Source organism: Oncorhynchus nerka, linkage group LG17 (genome assembly GCF_034236695.1).
Source record: "Oncorhynchus nerka isolate Pitt River linkage group LG17, Oner_Uvic_2.0, whole genome shotgun sequence".
In the NCBI taxonomy this organism is placed as follows: Eukaryota; Metazoa; Chordata; class Actinopteri; order Salmoniformes; family Salmonidae; genus Oncorhynchus; species Oncorhynchus nerka.
Window position 1 is genome coordinate 42,347,044 of NC_088412.1, and position 21,650 is coordinate 42,368,693.

Sequence of the window (21,650 nt, forward strand, 5' to 3'; positions counted from 1 at the left end):
TCCATAATTTAGTCTGCTAGTATTTTAAGTGCCACTTAAAGACAAGACTGAACGTCAATAAAATAGGATTCATCCGTAACATTATGTGCTTTGATTATAGTAGTGCCCTCAAGGTCAGTAAGAGGGTGGCATTTGAAATTCCTGGACAGTGGGGTTCAAAACTGGGAAATCAGACTTTTGAAGTCATCCAACTCGGATTCTCAAATCGGAATCTCGGGCATCTTTCCAGAGCGCTGACTTTCCGACCTGAAGATCACCGATCGTGATTTGAACTGTTTTTTTCCCGAGTTCCCGGTTGTCATGAAAGCGCCAATAATTTGCATACTTTCATCATGGATCACAGAACGCTCAGTCACCTGTGGTAGGTGATTATTGCGACAACCAGAGATACGGTGGGAAATGTATTAAGTTTACACAGGCCTAGATCGGGCACGCCACTGTCATTTAAAAATGGTCTTCTGACATTCACACCTTGAGTTTTGCATTTAAAAATAGCACAGCAATGATTGACGGGATTTTATTCATGCTGCTTACATTTCAGTTTATTTTTAGAGATCGAGATCTTAACACATTCTATTGATACTGTCATTTTGAAGAGAAAAAAATATATGTTTTTAAATTAATCCTTACTGCACAGTAATCATGAACTGTTTGAGTATACAACAGAGCAGAGAAACAAAGCAAAACGATTTTAGCTTTCACAATAGAAAAAGTAATTTCATGAAATCCTGTTGAGTTTCACATACACACTTACCAAAGTTGAGTAGTGATTTTATAGGCTCTAAACATGAATTACTGTAAGACATATACTTAGTATTACCTCAACTGTCATTGGTGGCCTAACAACTGTCAGTACCAAATCATTTTAGGGTTATTTCCTAAACCTAAAACACCATTGGAATACCTTGCACTTATTTAAAACAAGAAATATCAGAAAGTAAAGAAAAATACTTACCTTCACTTTACCTCAAAACATAGAAAAGACTTAACAGGACATCAAATTAGTTTAGCAAGCTTATTGGTGAACACAATAGATATTTCAAGATGGTTTTACAGACCCGAGTTGGTCATTTTTGCCTCACTTATACAATTTCACACACACACAAGAATGTTCCCGAATCACTGAAAATCAGGGGTTAAGACCAACATCTGTAAAACATCCTTGGTAAAAAAATGAAAGTTCATTCTATGCTATTTTCATTTCTCAAAACCTAACAATGACTGGATTAAAATGTTTCCTGCCATGATATTGTGCAGTTTGGATTAAAATTGGATGTTGCCTCTTCACAATATTATTCTGTTTCAACAACAACAAAAAGGACCAGACACCATAAGCCTATTGAACACCTAAAGTTACACTTGATACAGACAGGGAGCTTAGTGAGCTCTAAAAAGGCAGCATGTAATGAATGGTAAAAAGAGACATGTCACTATTTTCTTTTTTTAAGGAAAATATTTGTTGTGTACTGCAAAGCTCTGGTAAAATGAACAGCATAATGAACGGATCTGTCCTGTTTCTTTTTTTTAGTTTTTTTTTTTTAAACATCATTCACTGGCATTAAGATTCCTTTTTCCCGTTTTACGAGCGGCTTTAAACTTATTTCTGTTTTGAACTTGAGCCAGAATGGGAAGATCCAGAGGACTGGCCACGGCGCCTGAAACGAAACAAAATACCAGAGAGGTGAGTAAGGGTGGACAGGCACGACCCTCTAACTAAGGCTTAAATTCAACACATGCACCTGATATTACAGCATTAAGATAAGGTACTGTAGTAAGTCACATCAAAATCTTGACTCTCGTAGTGAAAAGGGTAGTAGATGGCAAGGCTAATATTCAGTACACCATTTGCGGTATTCCACAGAAACCCAAACCTTTCGGACGATCGTGATCTAGAGCGCCTTTTTTTCCTTTCTCCAGATGAGGACCTGGAGCGACTACGCTTCTTTTCTCTCTCTGGTGGGGAGGAGGGCGAGCGAGTCCTCTTCTTGGGAGAAGAGGCCTTTCCAGACCTGGAGCTTTTGTAGAGATAAATCAAGTAATCAGTGAGGCAAAAACAATAACAAACCAGGTACAGTGCATACGGAAACTATTCAGACCCCTTAACTTTATCCACATTTTGTTACGTTACAGCCTTAATCTAAAATTGAAGAAACACATTTCCATCAATCTATACACAATAACCCACAACGACAAAGCGAACGTTTAAAAAAAAATGTTTGCAAATTTATAAAAACAGAAATACCTTATTTACATAAATATTCAGACTTTTTGCTATGAGACTCGAAATTGAGCTCAGGTGCATCCTGTTTCCATTGATCATCCTTGAGACTTTTCTACAACTTGACTGGAGTCCACCTGTGGTAAATTCAATTGGTTGGACATGATTTGGAAAGGCACACACCTGTCTATATAAGGTCCCAGAGTTGACAGGATATGTCAGAGCAAAAAGTAAACCATGATGTTGAAGGAATTGCCCATAGAGTTCCGAGACAGGATTGTGGGAAGGGTAGCAAAAAAAAGATCTGGGGAAGGGTAGCAAAAAAAAAATTCTGCAGCATTGAAGGGCCCCAAGAACACAGTGGCCTCCATCTTAAAACGGAAGACGTTTTGAACCCCCAAGACGGTGAAGCATGATGGTGGCAACATCATGCTGTGGGGATGTTTTTCAGCAGCAGGGACTGGGAGACTAGTCAGGATTGAGGGAAATATGAACATAGCAAAGTACAGGGCTCCCGAGTGACGCAGCGGTCTAAGGCACTGCATCTCAGTGCTAGAGGAATCACTACAGACACCCTGGTTTGAATCCAGGCTGTAACACAGCCGGCCGTGATTTGGAGTCCCATAGGGCGGTGTAGGCCGTCATTGTAAATAAGAATTTGTTCTTAACTGACTTGCCTAGTTAAAGGTTAAATGTGTATATACAAATTTAAATAAAAAAGACATCCTTGATGAAACCCTGCACCAGAGCAATCAGGGCGTGTTGGAAGGTTCAGCTTCCAACAGGACAACAACCCTAAGCACACAGCCAAGACAACACAGGAATGGTTTCGGGACAATTCTCAATGTCCTTGAATGGCCCAGCCAGAGCCCGGACTTGAAGCTGATTGAACATCTCTGGAGAAACCTGAAAATAGCTGTGCATCGACGCTCCCCATCCACCCCGACAGAGCTTGAGAGGATCTGCAGAGAAGGGAGAACCTCCCCAAATACAGGTGTGCCAAACTTGTAGCGTCATACCCAAGAAGACTCTAGGCTGTAATCGCTGCCAAAGGTGCTTCAACAAAGTACTTAGTAAAGGGTCTGAATACTTATGTAAATGTAATAGTTTATTTTTAGTCCATTTAATAACAACCTATTTTTGCTCTGTCATTATGGGGTATTGAGTGTAGACTGATGAGGGAAAAAAACAACAATTTAATCCTTTTTAGAATAAGGCTATTACGTAACAAAATGTGGAAAAAGTCAAGGGGTCTGAATACTTTCCGAATGCACAGGAAGTGAAACACTGGGGACGCAGCCTTAAAATGGATATGAAAAAGACCAACGGACATAGAAATAGTTGTTAAGAAACAGGGACAAACTTGTCATTATGTTGTGACACTTTCCATAATTAAATTGGGGACATCCAAGGAAGGAACCGTATATGGAGAAACTGTAGGATTTGAGGTTATCAATGCACAGCCTCTTCTACACTTTAAATAGGGCAACATGGTTTCTGGAACATTCTGCCCAGTCACATACACTCTCTCCTAAGGGGAGTGCATGTCACCTCATTCACCTGGAGTTGGACCTGCGAGACCGGCCTCGCTCTTGGGAACTGGAGCGAGATCTGGAACTGGATGAGCTTCTAGATTGGGATCTGAAAAATAGAAAACAAGAAATGTAACAATATTTTCTAAAGAGTGAAAAACAAGGGGCATGCACGTGGATGATAACAAACAAGTTACACTAACAGTCAGTCAATGGCAAAAGGGATAAATGTTGCACATAAACCAATGATCACTGGCTACTTTGGACCATTTGTGACAAATCAACTTATCTAAAACTGGACTATACAAGGGATTCTTTTTTTTTTTAAGTATCTAATTCAAGCTAAAATAAAAAGGTCAATCAACAATAAACCAAGTATTAAACTGGCAAGCATTAACCAACCATTCTAAAGCATGAAAAGATGCACACTAGTGAATATGCCCAGTCCCCCCCTGCCTTTTGATGTCATACGCCATCTTACATTGTTGTATTAACTTTTAAGTCATGGCAGTAACCTTCACTCTGTAACCAATTGACCGCAATACAGAAATCAATAACATATCTGAAAACATTAGTTGAAACAAATTACAAAAAACAGATACTTAATAAAAATATAAACGCAACATGTAGTGTTGGTCCCATGTTTCATGAGCTAAAAAATATTCCAGAAATGTTCCATATACACAAAAAGTTTCAAATTTTGCTTACACATTTTTTTTTATTTTTAACATCCCTGTTAGTGACCATTTCTCCTTTGTCAAGACATGCCACACTTGTCAGGTGGATGGACTATCAAGACTGATTAAAACAGCATGATCATACACAGGTGCACCTTGTGCTGGGGACACTAAAAGGTAAAAAATGTGCAGTTGTGTCATGCCACAGAAGTTGAGGGAGCGTGCAATTGCTGACCGCAGGAATTTCCACCAGAGCTGTTGCCAAATTAATTTGTTAATTTCTCTACCATTTTAGAGAATTTGGGAGTACGTTCAACCGGCCTCAACCGCAGACCACGTATAACCAGGCCAGCCCAGGACCTCCACATCCGGCTTCACCTGCGGAATTGTCTGAGACGAGTCAGCCAATGGCTGAAGAAAGAGTTTGCACAACGAAGAATTTCTGCACAAACTGTCAGAAACGAACTCCGAATTACATCTTGTCGTCCTCACCAGGGTCTTGACCCGACTGCAGTTTGGCGTCATAACCAACTTCAGTGGGCAAATGCTCATTTGATGGCTATGCATTTGAGAAGTGTGTTCTTCTCTGATTAATCCCAGTTTCAACTGTACCGGGCAGATGGCAGTGTGTATGGCGTGGTGTAGGTTGAGCAGTTTGCTGATTTCAATGTCATTAACAGAATGCCCCATGGTGGCGGTGGGGTCATGTATGGGCAGACATAAGATATGGACAACAAACAATTGCATTTTATCAATGACAATTTGAATGCACAGAGATACCGTGACGAGATCATGAAGCCCATTGTGCCATTCATCCTCCGCCATCAACTCATGTTTCAGCATGATAATGCACGGCCCCATGTCGCAAGGATCTGTATACAACTCCTGGAAACGTCCCAGTTCTTCCATGGCCTGCATACTCACTAGACATGTGGCCCATTGAGCATGTTTGGCATGTTCTGGATCAACAGCGTGTCCCAGTTCCCGCCAATATCCAGCAACTTGGCACAGCCATTGAAGAGAAGTGAGACAACATTCCACAATCAACAACCTGATCAACTCTATGCGAGGGAGATGTATCGCACTGCATGAGGCAAATGGTGGTCACACTAGATGCTGACTCGTTTTCTGATCAACGCCCAATCTATTTTTTTTATTTAAATTAAAAGGTATCTGTATTCCCAGTCATGTGAAATCCATAGATTTGGAACTAATGAAATTATTTAAATGGACATTTCCTTATATGAACTGTAACTCAATAAAATCTTAGAAATGGTTGCGTTTAGATTTTTGTTCAGTGTACAAATAAGCACAAGTACCCTTTTTCACATTACGATTAGGGGATAAACCCACACACATACTGAATCACTTAAAAGACAAAACAGGAGAAAAAAAGTAGCACAAAAGTACATAATTCATGAGGATCAATAAGTTATAAGGAATATTGAGCTGATACTGACATTTTGCCTGGAGTTACCCTTGACCTGTACCCTTTTACCTGGACCTGGACCGAGAGCTGGAGGAGCCCGAGGAGGATTGGGAAGACCCTGGGGTGCTATCCTTTATTGCGACTGGCTTGTCCTTCTCCCCCTCATCACCACTGGCATCCAGATCGTACTTTGACAAGTCCGCATCATCGTCGTCATCGTCATCCTCATCCTGGGGAACCAGAGATCACGGTTTCAAAATATAGCGGTGTGGTGCTAACTAGGTACAAATTATATTTTTTAACTTTAAGGTTATGGACACTTCCATCCCTGTTTGTAACTGAGGTCCTCTCTGAAAGTGACCAATAAGAAGCTAATTTTCGTTTAACGTTGCACAATATTTTACTGCAATATGGCCTATTAACAACTCGTGTGGCGAGCTTTCTGATGCAATGTGGGTTCTCCACATTGTGCTGCATACTGATATTGGACAAGAATGTTAAGCTATGGAAAAGAGCCATATTGCCCCCAAACTTGTTCAGTTAATGCGGAGCACAGGTTGCATTTTATTTCCCCATCTCAGGGACCATGTCCTCACATCTAGTTTGTATTTTGAAAGGTCTCCTTCCTCTTCGTCGTCATCCTCCTCCTCCTCCTCCTCATCCTCTGGTTTCACTGGTTCCGCCTTCTTTTCACTCTCCTTCGAGGAAGACCTGCTACCAGGTTTCCCACGGTACTTTTTTTTTTTTCTCCCAAACTGGCAGATATTGAAATCCAAAAGTATTAGTGTAAACGGAATGGCAACATACATTGTTGTCTAAAGTATACCAAATCATAAACCAGTATTACTTGACAGTTATAAGCCCATAGTGTGGCTTCTTAAAAGAGATTCACCTCGTCGTATTCTCCATCAGATTCCTCTCGGTCAATGTACTCCACATTCTCCCTCTCATTGAATCCTCCACCATATCCTGATAACAGGAAAGGGCAATGGAATTAAGAATTAACTAGGAATATCCAAGGAGGCAATGCATTTCAAAACATGACAGAAAACTTCTAGGGCAGTGTTGTGTAATGTACCTGTTCTCTCCTCGAGCTTGGCATATTTAGGTGTGTTACACATGTTGCACTCAGACCTCCTGGCCCAGTTCACATTGCCGCAGCTATATATTAAAAAGGAATACAATCATGTGCTTATCAGACAGTCAAAGCATAACCCGTGTCAAGATCCACCATGCACGAGTCAAAGTTTAATGAAGAGTTAGCTAATCACTTACGTTTTACACTGCCAATCGTTTGCACTAAAGAGGCCCCGACTCTTCTCAGCCAGGGTCTTGCCAATCTCTGTCCCTCCTGCTTTCATCATCTTTGCCTCCGTTGTCTTTTCTATTTTGGATAGATAGGGATTCACATTGGTGTGATAAACCTTTGACTCCGAAGTGAGTGAAACAAATCCTGGTCATTGTTATTCCTTGATACCGCCTAACATGAATTGTCAGTGGTTACTTTTCTGATGGATTCACAGATTTCTTTACAGGCTGACTGACATCAAGAGAACAGCATTTACAACTGTAAGTCTCATCACAATGAATCTCTCTATTCCTCCAACCAAACGATTGTACATTTGTGGAGCGATTCATCTTGACAAGTGTAAAGAGTCATGACAGGGTAGTAAGTGTAGTACTGGGTCATATAGAGACATAACTTACCACTGCCACATCTATTACAGCTTGTTCTTCTTGCAAAGTTCACATTTCCACACCTAGAGGAAAATAATGTGTCAAAATGAGCACATGTCCAATCAAAAACAACTCTTTTGAACAATGGGTAAAATGTTCCTGCGTTTTTGGACACCCTACATAAAGCACAAAACAACAATTATTTTACTGTACAGAGACAGGACAGTGAAGCCATTTATTTTTGATTTTGGATCTCCTCACCACGTGCTCTCACCACTGGTGTCCCCCAGGGCTCTGTTCTAGGCCCTCTCCTATTCTCGCTATACACCAAGTCACTTGGCTCTGTCATAACCTCACATGGTCTCTCCTATCATTGCTATGCAGACGACACACAATTAATCTTCTCCTTTCCCCCTTCTGATGACCAGGTGGCGAATCGCATCTCTGCATGTCTGGCAGACATATCAGTGTGGATGACGGATCACCACCTCAAGCTGAACCTCGGCAAGACGGAGCTGCTCTTCCTCCCGGGGAAGGACTGCCCGTTCCATGATCTCGCCATCACGGTTGACAACTCCATTGTGTCCTCCTCCCAGAGCGCCAAGAACCTTGGCGTGATCCTGGACAACACCCTGTCGTTCTCAACTAACATCAAGGCGGTGGCCCGTTCCTGTAGGTTCATGCTCTACAACATCCGCAGAGTACGACCCTGCCTCACACAGGAAGCGGCGCAGGTCCTAATCCAGGCACTTGTCATCTCCCATCTGGATTACTGCAACTCGCTGTTGGCTGGGCTCCCTGCCTGTGCCATTAAACCCCTACAACTCATCCAGAACGCCGCAGCCCGTCTGGTGTTCAACCTTCCCAAGTTCTCTCACGTCACCCCGCTCCTCCGCTCTCTCCACTGGCTTCCAGTTGAAGCTCGCATCCGCTACAAGACCATGGTGCTTGCCTACGGAGCTGTGAGGGGAACGGCACCTCAGTACCTCCAGGCTCTGATCAGGCCCTACACCCAAACAAGGGCACTGCGTTCATCCACCTCTGGCCTGCTCGCCTCCCTACCACTGAGGAAGTACAGTTCCCGCTCAGCCCAGTCAAAACTGTTCGCTGCTCTGGCCCCCAATGGTGAAACAAACTCCTCACGACGCCAGGACAGCGGAGTCAATCACCACCTTCCGGAGACACCTGAAACCCCACCTCTTTAAGGAATACCTAGGATAGGATAAAGTAATCCCTCTCACCCCCCTTAAAAGATTTAGATGCACTATTGTAAAGTGGCTGTTCCACTGGATGTCATAAGGTGAATGCACCAATTTGTAAGTCGCTCTGGATAAGAGCGTCTGCTAAATGACTTAAATGTAAATGGATCGATACTTCTGCATTTTGAAACACAGAATGTCAATCAACACTCCTTGAGGCCATGGCCATATAATGCAGGGGTTTACTGGGTCTGAAGCCAGTGAGGAGGAAGGGGAAAAAACGTTCAAACGTTTGGGGATCACTTAAAAAATGTCCTTGTTTTTGAAAGAAGCACAATTTTGTCCATTAAAATACCATCTAATTGATTAGAAAGTGTAGATATTGTTAATAACTATTGTAGCTGGAAACAGCAGACTTTTAATGGAACATCTACAAATCAAATTTTATTTGTCACATACACATGGTTAGCAGATGTTAATGCAGAGGCCTTCATTATCAGTCTTAACACATTTACTCCTGTGATTCAGTATATACAATGGATGAGTATGTAGACAAAGTAAACAAAGTGGCATAGTTAAAGTTAGATACTGTATCCAAAGCTTTAATTTAAAAAAAGCTATTTGATCATAAAGTGGCAAACCCCAATTCCCATTATTAAAGTGGCTGCCTAATGACAAGCCAGCATCCCGGAGTCGCCTCTTCAGTGTTGACGTTCAGACTGGTGTTTTGCGGGTACTATTTAATGAAGCTGCCAGTTGAGGACTTGTGCGGCATCCGTTTCTCAAACTAGACACCAATGTACTTGTCCTCCCATTCTATTCTGGTTAGAGCCAGTTTGCGCTGTTCTGTGAAGGGACACAGTGTTGTACGAGATCTTCAGTTTCTTGGCAATTTCTCGCATGGAATAGCCTATATTTCTCAGAACAAGAATAGACTGATGAGTTTCAGAAGAAAGGTCTTCATTTCTGGCCATTTTGAGCCTGTAATCAAACCCACAAATGCTGATGATCCAGATACTCAACTAGTCTAAAGGCAGCCAGTTTTATTGCTTCTTTAATTAGCCTAAGTTCAGCTGTGCTAACATAATTGCAAAATAATTTTATAATGATCAATTAGCCTTTTAAAAGGATACATTTGGATTAGCTAACAACGTGCCATTGGAACACAGGAGTGATGGTTGCTGATAATGGGCCTCTGTAAGCCTATGTAGATATTCCATTTTTTTTTTGTTATCAGTCGTTTCCAGCTACAATAGTCATTTACAACATGAATAACATAACATCTATTTCTGATCAATTTGATTGTATTTTAATAGACTAAAAACAATTGCTTTTCTTTCAAAAACAAGGACATTTCTAAGTGACCCCAAACTTTTGAACACACCCCAGTACCAGTCAAATTTGGACACCTCATTCAAGGGTTTTTATCTTTACTACTAGACATCAAAACTGAAATAACACATATGGAATCATGTAGTAAAACCCCACAACAACAAAAAAGGGTTCAACAAATCTAGATAGTTGTTAAATTTGAGAATCTTCAAAGTAGCCAACCGTCGCCTTGATAAAAGCATTGCACACTCTTGGAATTCTCAACCAGCTTCATCAGGTTGTCACCTGTAAGGTCAGTATAGGTGCATCAAAGCTGGGACCGAGAGACTGAAAACAGCTTCAAGCTCAAGGCCATCAGAATTAAATAGACATCACTAGCACATTACAGGCTGATGCCCTATATACAGTTGAAGTCCGAAGTTAACATGCACTGAGGTTGTAGTCATTAAAACTTGTTTTTCAACCACTCCACAAAGTTCTTGTTAACAAACTATAGTTTTGGCAAGTCGGTTAGGACATCTACTTTGTGCATGACACGTAATTTTTCCACCAATTGTTTAGACAGATTTCACTATCACAATTCCAGTGGGTCAGAGTTTACATACACTAAGTTGACTGTGCCTTTAACCTCTTAAAGCTAGGGGGCAGAATTTTCACTTTTGGATAAATAGCTTGCCCAATTTCAACTTCCTGCTACTCATGCCAAGAATATAAGATATGCATATTATTCATGTATATTTGGATAGAAAACTCTGAAGTTTCTAAAACTGTTTGAATCATGTCTGTGAGTATAACAGAACTTATGTAGCAGGCAAAACCCAGAGGACTAACTGTTCAGAATTATTTTTTTCTCCCTCTCTGTTCCCTATATTGTCTTTGCCCTTGGATATTTAATAGGAACCTATTTTCAGTTCCTACCGCTTCCACTGGATGTCGCCAGTCTTTGGAATATGGTTGATATTCCTTTGTGCTATGAAGAAGTAGGCCAACTCGGAACACTTTTGTGAGTTACGCAAGACGTGAAAAGCAGTGCTGGTTTCCTTCCTTTTATGTATTGAATACAGATTGCCCCGTCTACAATTTGATCGATTATTAACATTTAAAAAGACCTAATGTTGTATTACAAAAGTAGTTTGAAATATTTTGGGAAAGTTTATAGGCAACTTTTGAAATATTTTGTAGTGACGTTGCGTTTTTGTAAGCCGTTTTTATCTGGATCAAACGCGCTTTATAAATGGACATTTTCGATATATATGGACGGAATTAATCGAACAAAAAGGACCACTTGTGATGTTTATGGGACAAATGAGTGCCAACAAAAGAAGCTCAAAGGTAATGCATGTTTTAAATTTGATTTCAGCGTTGTGTAGCGCCTGCTATGCTAGCTCCTTTGTTTACTGCTAGTGCAGATGGTGCAGGCCATCAGATAATAGCTTCTTATGCTTTCGCCGAAAAGCATTTTTAAAATTTGACATGTTGGCTGGATTCACAACGAGTGTAGCTTTAATTGAGTATCTTACATGTGTGATTTAATTAAAGTTTGAATTTTATTTGAATCTGGCGCTCTGCATTTCCCCCAGCTATTGGCCAGTTGAGACGCTAGCGTCTCCCCAATCCATAAGAGGTTTTAAGGCAAATGAAAGTTCACATGTTCTAGAAAGCATTTCTGCCAAAAAAACAAACACATTTTGGGTTCAAACTGCTCTCATGTGAAGTAGCGACCCTCGACATAATCCTAGTTTCCTGAAATGAGTCACAAATGTGAAGGGGTCTGAATACTTTCTGAATGCACTGTGTGTGATATATACACACACATGTATATCTATAAATCTATATACACACACATATACATAGCAACCACCAACCACAGGAGGATTCAGGAGCCTGTCTCAAAGAGTGTAGACAGCTGCTGCCACTCTGCTATTTGTCATATGGGGAGGAGATGGAGGTAGGGGGCCCACACGTGGGTAAGTGGGGGGGGGCCCGCCTTGATTAGATAACTGATTAATAAAAATAATCCACTGCATAATAAATAAATGTCACCGGTTATGTGGGTGTTGAGCCCAAGCCCTATGCCCAAAAAACAAAAACACATTTTTTACGCAGGAACGTAAAATTATCAAAAAGCATTTTTTTTTTGCAGAAATGCCTTCTCAAACATGTGAAATTTCATGTGCCTTAATAACAAACTTGTATGTCATCTGTAAATACGAATACAATTGTTAAATTACAAGCCTAGTTTGTTTAGCCACAGAAAAAGGCAGCAATGTTCCCACTAGCCATGATTGGCTGAGATAATGAGTGGGCTGGACATGCAGACCGATCCAAACTCATCTCGGCCATATAGCACGCCTCTATTTGAGCTGGTCAGTATGTCAAAGTAATCCTGTCTAGTGCGGCATTTTAAAAAATAGTGTAGTAAAACTGCATAAGTGTTGCTCTCCACTTTCTGGAGGACCAAGTTTTGAAAACAGTGGAATTCGAGTATGATAGGTGTTTTCTCCATCTCCGGATTACATCTTTTTTTTTCAATTTAAAGTTTTATTAAGTTCTTGTTTTTCAATCAACCAACAAAACACATTCCACATTCACAGATGTGACAGGCTTTTAAAAAAAAGAAAAGGTCAAAAAATAATACATTTGAAAAAGTAAAAATACAATTAAAATGAATGATAAAGTCAAATAAAAGCATTTATTTTTCTTAATCCATTTGTTTTCCTTGGTGCATATATATATATATATATATATATATATATATATATATATACCTACATACATATACACATATACATACATACGTACATACATAGATAGATATACACACACACACACACACACGCGTATTCAAAAACTAAGTTAAAATAAAAACACACACAACAAAACAAACATACCACTTGCAGCAGCACTATCAAGGTTCTTATCAGCTATTTCAAGCATTCGCTGAGACGACGGGCCAATAATTTGTTTTTAGGTTTTACAGTACCTTACACAACATGTATCTGCGCATTTCCCTAGTCACCCCGTTCACTCTGTCCAGTTTGAAATATAGTTGAATAGTGGAGACCGGAGTCTATCAAACTTGGGCTGTCTCTTGTGGAGGTCATAAGTGAGCTTTTCAAGAGGAAAGTCAACAATCTGGTCAATCCACATTTTAAATGTAGGAAGGGTATTAGAGGCCCACAATAGAAGAATACATTTCTTAGCAAAATATGTAATAGTCATAAGCAAATTTTCTCTGTCAGGATCAAGAACAAAGTCCTGCTGGACATTAAGAAGATAGATACATGGGGTCATATCAAACTGTACCTCTAGTATTTTCTGTGCAGCAGTATGTACAGATTGCCAGAATCTGGAAATCTCTCTACAGCTCCAAAATACATGCATATAGGTTCCACTTTCAGAGGTACATCTTTTACAGTTAGGAGACATATCTATTTTCATTCTATGGAGTCTCAAAGGAGTATAATAAAAATTGCGCAAAAATTTGTAATAAGATTCTTTCATTTTTACACTGGTAGAGGAGCAGTATACCCTGTCGCAAACCTCCGCCCATAACTCATCACTGATAGTCAGACCAAGGTCCTTTTCCCAGATTATTTTCAAGGGAGTAAAGGAGGAGCTTCCTTATCTCAGAAAGGAGTCTATAGATGTAAGATATTTGGCCTTTAATTGTGCTGTGACAAGAAGGGTTTCAACTTCATTCAACTGAGTTCTAAACCTCCTCTTGGAGGTAAATGAGGAAATGACATGTCTAATTTGAAGATATTTTTAAAAAAAAATGGAATCTTGGCACATCGAATTCACTGCAGAGCTCTTGAAAGGATTTCAGTGGTGGTTTTCTGATGAAATAGGTCTGAAAAGGTCCTGATTCCTAGAGTATGCCAAAGATTAAAGTTGGCATCCCTCAGGGCTTTTGGCAAGTCTGGGTTGCCTACTATAGGCGAGGACAGGGGTCTTCTGTGCGTTTACTTGATCAATAATATCAAAAGATGGCGAATATTATCAGAAGAGTATCTGTCTCTAATAAATCCAGTTTGGTCCGCTTTTATTATTTTGGGAAGAAGAGTGTTTAGTCTTTTGGCGAGCAATTTGGTAATTATTTTATAATCGAAATCCAACAAGCTTATGGGCCGGAAGGACGAGCAGGATAGGGGGTCCTTGTCCTTTTTTAGCAACACTAATGCGAGCTGTGTGCATTGAGTCTGGGAGAACTCCGTTTTTGCAAAAATCCTCCAGCATTGGCATGAAGATGGGGCTGAGCTGGGGCCAAAAAGCTTTGTAGAACTCTTTGGGGAATCCATCTGGGCCTGGGGACTTATTAGGTGGCATGGAGGTAATTGCCTCCAGGATCTCCTCAGGAGTGAAGGGGGAGTTGAGATCTTCTTGGTCGGTCTCTGATAGTTTAGGTAGCGAGATTCCCTCTAGGAAAGAGTGGAGGTTCTGCCTCCGTGTGTTTTCTCTCAGAGGTATATAGTTTGCAGTAAAAATCATGAAAAGTTCAATTGATCTTTTTTGGGTCATATGTGACCTCATCCTCTGCTGTTCGGATAGCCATGATTGTACGCTCTGACTGCTCCTTTTTTAATTGGTAAGCAAGCAATCTACTGGGCCTATTGCTATACTCATGGTATTTCTGTTTAGTAAAGAAACTTTTTTTTTTTTTTTATCTCCCGAGTGTAGTCCAAATTCAGTTTGGCTTTGGCTGCTTTAAGATGACTCCAGGAGGTGCTGTCTAGGAATTGTTTATGTATTTTTTCACAGCATTCCAGCTCCCTCTCAAGATCTAGCCTGTGTGCTTCCATTGCTTTTTTCTTAGAGGAAGCATATGCAATTAGATGACCTCTTAGTGTGGCTTTAGCAGCGTCCCACATTGTGGCCGGAGAAACAGGAGAATCTTTATTGTCTTGTGTGTAGTTGTCTATCCATGTAGTTACCAATGTATGGAACACATCATTTGATAGCATGGAGGTGTTGAATTTCCAGCTCTTTGACCTCGGGATGTTTTTGCAGAGGTCAAAGCGGAGGTGGACAAAGGCGTGATCTGAAAGTGCTATGGGTCCGATTGTACAAGTGGCTGAATTTCTGAAACTCTTTGGGATAAAAATGTAATCTATACAGGAGTAGGTGTTATGGACATTAGAGTAGTATGTATAGTCCATAGATGAGCTATTAGTCTCTCTCCAGATATCTATCAGTCCCATCTCTTTAGTAAGAGAGTTCAACATCTTTGCAGATCTAGGATTTGTGGTGGGGACTTGAGATGATTTGTCTAGGGTTGGGTTAAGGGTACAATTAAAATCTCTGGCCACCACACCAAAGGAGAAACAATGCTCATTGAACAGGGTTATAATTTTTGACATGAAGCCAGGAGTATATGTTTAATATAGTAATTGGTTGACCATATAGTGACCCAGTTATCAAAATAAATCTCCCCTCCGGATCAGATATGTTTTTGTCAATTATGAATGGAACATTTTTATGGATAAGTATGGCTGTGCCTCTACTGTTTGATTTGAAAGATGAGAAATACACCTGTCCCACCCAAGCTCTGCGGAGTTTGGCATGTTCAGCATCACAGAGGTGTGTCTCTTGTAATAGCGCGAGGTCTGCTTTTTCCTTCTTTAGAGCACATAGTATCTTTTTTCGTTTTATTGCATACCCTAGACCATGGCAGTTCCCTGTCAATAGATTTAAGGTACTAGTCATCGTCATCGAGCAGTAATCGAACTTTAGTGCAAGTCATCGTTGGGTAAAAGTGGATAGTAATTACAGCTGCGTTCACATAAAAGGAAAATAAATGGTGTACATAAAATAATAATCTCTGAACACCCCAGCCGAGTTCCCAAACAACTCGACACATCCCGTTGGATCTATTACCCCCCCGCTCAGTCTCAATTCTGTGTTCCGAATAAAACAAAAACCGGGAACAGTTAGCAACGCACAACGTCTCCCTCTCCCCACCAAAGAAATGCCTCATCCTCTCCACCCCGCATTGAGTAAATAACACAGTTGCCCTCGTCCAGACCACAGTAAAAGAGGGGAGAAAAATAAAATCAATAGCCCAGCCTACATATACCTCCCCCAAGGGACATAGGGAACCCCAAGGAATAATAGCAACAACAAAAACAGGGAAATAAAAGTAGGCTGAAACATTAGTAGGCCTAGGTTAGGCTATACAGCCCATCCCTCTCAGTTAAAGGAAAATAAATATAAATTGAACGGCTATAATGACATTTAGGGGGTGGGTCTCTGGATATCGGCTATATGTCGTCTTACCTCCTTTAGTAATGGCATTAATCGCATTTAGTCATTGGTCTGTTTCTCATTGGCCAGGATTGTCTTTCAAAAAACGTTTTGCCTCTTCGGGAGTTTTGAAGTGTCGCAAGGCTTTAGAATCCTGAGCTCGTTTGGGTATTTGAATCCCCTGAAGATGCCTCGGTCAATGGAGTATTTCTTCACTTCGTCAAATTATCGGCGCTTTCGGCATATTCCAGCTGAGGTCCTGGCGTAAAGAGAGTAAGGCGTTTCCCACTGTGATGGAGGTTGTTTTTCGCCGCCTGTAGGACTCGTTCCTTGTCGGTGAATCTCAGGAAACGTATGGTGATTGGGCGCGGTGGTTGTCTGTCTGCTGGTGGGGGCCTCAGTGCTCGGTGAGCTCTCTCGAGTTCGATGGGCCTGTCGGTGGACAGGTGGAGCCACTCGGGAAGTTTGTCTTGCAGGTAGCGGATCAGTGGCATGTTTCCTTCTTTTTCGCCCAGATTGAATAGAACACAATTATTCCTTCACCCCCTGTTTTCCAGGTCCTCTGTTTTCTCTTCCAGATGCTCAATTTTCTTTTTAGCATATGCTAATGTTTCCATGGCATCTGTCAATAAGTTTTCCATGGATAGGATTCGCCCCTCTGCCTCGTCCAGGCGCCCCGCGTTTATGGTTCTTGTTGTTGATGTCAGGCAAAGCGTTTTCCAGGATTGTCACCTTGCCCCCTATCGCACTGAGCTGAGAGTTAATGGCATCTAATTTAGTGTTTAGTTCTGTACGTTGGGATCTCAACTCAGAAAGGATGTCTTCGACAGAGTGCGAGGTTGGCATTCGTTGTGCCTCGTGGGGGAGCGGGTTCTCTTGCTCCTGGCTAATGGCGCTAGTTTTTTCTGAGGCTAGCTTCTTCTTGGAGGCTTTTTCCGTCGCTAATACTCGAGTCCGGGTAAAAATGTCAACTGTAGTGTCGCCTTTTGTAGCCGCCATGACTTTTTCTTACTAAAGCTAAATGAGTTTGAACTTGGAGTGGAGGTAAGATTAGGAATTGGAAACTACTTTTGCGGAGCTCTTAGTTCATGCGGCCATCTCGTTCAAGGGTCACACGATCCCCCCCGGATTACGTCCTGAAACTAAGGGCAACCACGGAATCCGACAGGAGATGCGTCCATCCATGATGTATACGGGTAAGAGTCTACATTCAGATATTTCACATTTCTAACGGACAAAAAATGGTTTCATTTCAAGTGTACCGTTAGCTAGTTAACATTAGCTGGCTGTCTCACTAGCTAATATTACATCTATGATCTTATTATTCGTATCTCAGAGCCATTTGCTTGGCTAGTTATAGCCTAATGTTAGCTAGCTAACATTTAACCTGGTTGGTTAGCGACCTGCAGATTCATGCAGGGTAGTAACATGAGTTAGGGTTAGGGATTATGGTTCATTGTTTAGCTAGCTAACAAAAGACTCCACTATGCATGTAACCCTTTTGGGTGCGTTCATAAATTCAGTTTGGCCATCTACTCCTATTTCAGAGCACTCGCATCCAAGTGTGCCAGAACGCAGAATAACTCATTTACTTACACTCAACACCCATTGAATATGTCCAGTGTCAGTAAACGTCAGCTAAAAATCGTAATTAAATTGTTGCCAGCAGCAGTTAGTCCAGAAAATTGTGTGCTGGGAAGAGGAAAGCCCCGGGGCCTAGGATTTTTAAAATTTCAATACGAATTGGTTACCTAGCTAACTTGTATCACTTGAATTAGTGTTAGAGAAATTGTTATCGTACAGCACATATGTCAGAGTCAAGGCCCGCGGGCCACATCCGGCCCGCAAGAAGGTTTTTTACGGCCCCTGGGATGATCTTGATTTATTATTAGAACCGGCCCGCAGCAAGCCGGCAGCCCGCAGATCTTTTACACGCACCAATACTACATTTCCCACAATGCAAAGGTGACGCACCGAGCAGTAGGCTGCTTCATTTCAATATTTATTGGCACATCAGTCGTCAGCATCACAGTAAATTAACTTTCAGATACCCATCAAAAATGGCAAAACGGAAGGTGGATACTGAGAACCGGGGTTTCAAACAAGGTGGGAGTCGGAGTATATGTTCAAGGTAGCTGGAAAACCTGTGTGTCTTCTGTGTGGAGAAAGTGTGACTGAAAGAGTATAATCTGAGACGACATTATGAAACGAAACACGCGGACAAAAACAAGAATATGGACATGGAACAAAGGCTACAAAAGGCAGAGGAATTAAAACGGGCCTCAAATCTCGACAGGCTCTGTTCAAAAAAGCCAAATCACAAGGCCAGGCTGCTGTCAAGGCCAGTTTTATTTTGGCAGAAGAGATCGCTAAATCAGCCCGGCCATTTACGGAGGGGGATTTCATCAAAAACTGCATGATTAAAGTTTGTGACGAAGTTTGCCCAGAAAAAGGCAACTCTTTTTAAATGTGAGTCTGAGCAGAAACACCATTGCCGAGAGAGTAGACCAGTTGTCCATCAATCTAAAAGAGCAGCTTGTGAAAAAGGGAAAAGATTTTATTGCATATTCCTTGGCTGTGGATGAGAGCACCGACATTTCTGACATTGCCCAGTTGTCAATTTTCATCCGCGGAGTGGACTCCAACCTAAGCGTGACAGAGGAGTTTTTGGCTTTACGTCCTATGCATGGCACAACTACGGGGCATGATTTGTATGAAGAGGTGTCAAGATGTGTAAATGAGATGGAGCTGCCTTGGGAAAAACTTGTGGGTTTGACAACCGACGGAGCACCTGCGATGTGTGGACACAGGAGCGGACTGGTGGCGAAGATACGGGAAAAGATGCAAGAGGAAAACGCGACAGGTGAGCTGACAGCTTATCATTGTATCATACACCAGGAAGCGTTGTGCGGTAAAGCCTTGAAAATGGAGCATGTAATGAGCATCATCACGCACAGTTAACTTTATCAGAGCCAAAGGTTTGAATCACCGCCAGTTCAAGGCATTTCTGACGGAGTTAGAAACGGAGCATGGTGATTTGCCTTATCACACAGAGGTGCGATGGCTAAGCCAGGGAAAGGTGCTTCAAAGATGTTTCGAGCTTCGTGAGGAGATTTGTCTGTTCTTGGACAGCAAAGGGAAAGACACAACACAACTCCGGACGAAATGTTTCTGTGTGAAATGGCTTTTCTGTGTGACATTACGAGTCATCTGAATGCAATAAACTTGCAGCTGCAGGGTCGGGATCGTGTCATCTCTGATATGTACAGTACAGTGAAGGCATTTAAAACCAAACTGACTCTGTGGGAGACGCAGATGCGGAAAGAAAATTTGAGCCACTTTCCCAGCTGCCAGACCATGAAAGAAAGCTCTCTACCAGTGCGTTCCCGAGCACACAGTTGGCTGATAAAATAGGTATGCTTGCCGCTGACTTTCGACGCCGATTTGCTGACTTTGAAGCACAAAAAAGCAGGTTGGAACTGCTCGGTAACCCATTTGCTGTTGACGTGGAAAGCTCACCACCAAACCTCCAAATGGAGTTGATTGACCTCCAATGCAATGATGCACTGAGGGCAAAATATGCGGCAGTGGGTGCTGCGGAGTTCGCCCGTTTCCTCCCGGCACAATGCCCCAGCTGCGCATCCAGGCTGCTCAAACGTTGTCTATGTTTGGCAGCACATACCTGTGTGAACAACTGTTTTCTTTGATGAACCTGAACAAAACATCACACAGAAGTCGACTTACTGCTGAACACCTCCACTCAATTCTGAGGATTTCTTCAGCTCAGAGCCTTACCCGAACATTGATGAACTTGTGGAAAAGATGGGACACCACCAAGTATCACCCTCAACCTCAAACAAGTGAACATTACTGTGCAATCACATATTTAGAGTTTTTACTCAGTTCAAGTTTAAAAGTTAAAATTTAATATTTGTTTTCACTGCATGTTACTTCTCCTTAAACAAAGTGTTGTTTTTGATTAATAGATTTTTGCACTTTATTTTTTTGTATTTCAATCCAATTATATTTTAAAAATATTTCAGTTGAGTGGATGATAGAAAATTGCTATTATTGTTTTTCTTTGAAGTAAATTTAGCCCACTTTTGCTAAAATAGAAAATATAGTCTACTGATGGTGCCTTGAATACCGGTTTCTTTCATTTAATGTTCATGTTATGGGGATATTTATATAAAGGAAATTTGTCTTTTGTGTCTGTTGAAAATTAAAGATTACTGACAGAGCCATAAGAAAATATTGCTTTATTTATCTGATCATATTGTAATATATTTGTTAGGTTTTCAGTAGGTTCAATTAGGTTCACTAGACTATATGCGTCATTTAAAAAATTTTCAATGAACATTCGAACAGTCCGGCCCTCGTCTTGTAGCTGATTTTTTTATTTGGCCCTCCGTCCATTTGACTTTGACACCCCTGTCGTACAGTGTGGGCCACTTAGTAGAGAATGTCACTTGCAACGCCAGGGTTGTGAGTTCGATTCTCACGGGGAACCAGTATGAAAATGTATGCACTCGGTACTGTAAGTCACTCTGGATAAAAGCGTCTGCTAAATGACTGAAGTATAACTGTAAATTGTGTCGAGTGGACAAATAATTGACCAACAATAGCGAGCCACCATCTAACGTTAAACCCCCCCTTATCATTGGCACACTGGCTAAAATTAAACCAGTGTTGACATAACTAACGTTAGTTAACTAACTAGCCAACACTAGGAAGTGTCGCTAATGTGTGCTAGCAAGCCATCCTTATTTCATTGAACATCGGGGTTAGTTGCCCAACAAGCTGCACCACACATCAAGGAGAGTTAGGCTCGCAAACGATTTTATATGCACTGGCTGCACACACGTAACGTTAGCTGGCTAGCTAGTGAGTTCTGGTTAACAATACAGCTAACAAGATACGTTAGCAAATATAAATTGTTGCTAGCTATAACTACCGTTAGTAATTTTAGATTTTAGTATCAAGGTAGCTACAATATCAAATCGTTTTGGGCCTTGTCCTTTGTAACGTTAGCTAGCTAATTCACGTTTCGCTAACATGTGGTGAAAGCTAGACACAGCAAGCCTAACATTTTATTTGAATGCTTCAACAACATGTCTGCTCAAAATGTAGCTTGTTCGTTATCTTACTTCTTATCAGGGCAAATCCAGTCTCCATCGCTCACGCGAAAACTCTTCCCAGATATTTTTGTATCCATTGCTAATCGCTAGCTGGCCTCACGACGCCTGAAAGAAAGAACCTTCTTCTTCTTCTATGCTATCATGGCGGTCCACAAACAAACGTTTAAAGTGCATGCCGCCACCTACTGTGCTGGAATGTACTACC

The 21,650-nt window shown here is 41.3% G+C and overlaps 1 protein-coding gene across 3 annotated transcripts; it reads right to left on the reverse strand.

Annotated features, from left to right (window-relative positions):
* Nucleotides 1-501: 501 nt before the first annotated feature.
* On the reverse strand, nucleotides 502-21,588 carry zranb2 (zinc finger, RAN-binding domain containing 2). Of its 3 annotated transcripts, none has more exons than XM_029686724.2 (10): nucleotides 21,455-21,588; nucleotides 7,564-7,616; nucleotides 7,132-7,240; nucleotides 6,935-7,017; nucleotides 6,749-6,825; nucleotides 6,453-6,611; nucleotides 5,926-6,080; nucleotides 3,779-3,859; nucleotides 1,872-2,015; nucleotides 502-1,655 (listed from the first exon to the last, which is right to left on the reverse strand). In XM_029686724.2, the coding sequence occupies exons 1-10, from the start codon at nucleotides 21,520-21,522 to the stop codon at nucleotides 1,598-1,600; spliced, it is 987 nt and encodes a 328-aa protein (XP_029542584.2). In that variant the 5' UTR covers nucleotides 21,523-21,588; the 3' UTR covers nucleotides 502-1,597. The 3 variants fall into 3 exon arrangements, with proteins under 3 accessions (XP_029542584.2, XP_029542583.2, XP_029542580.2); XM_029686723.2 differs by having other exon boundaries at nucleotides 5,926-6,086; nucleotides 21,455-21,587; XM_029686720.2 differs by having other exon boundaries at nucleotides 502-2,015; nucleotides 5,926-6,086.
* Between the last annotated feature and the right edge of the window lie 62 nt (nucleotides 21,589-21,650).

What these genes read in the sequence shown, in the direction of transcription:
- zranb2 (XM_029686720.2), bottom strand. Translation starts at nt 21,522, where the DNA reads ATGGATACAAAAATATCTGGGAAGAGTTTTCGCGTGAGCGATGGAGAC. An exon ending in AACGATTGGCAGTGTAAAAC is followed by an intron (nt 7,018 to 7,131) that starts GTAAGTGATTAG and finishes TTTAATATATAG; the next exon opens with CTGCGGCAATGTGAACTGGG. An exon ending in TTTCAAAATACAAACTAGAT is followed by an intron (nt 6,087 to 6,452) that starts GTGAGGACATGG and finishes CTGGTTCCCCAG; the next exon opens with GATGAGGATGACGATGACGA.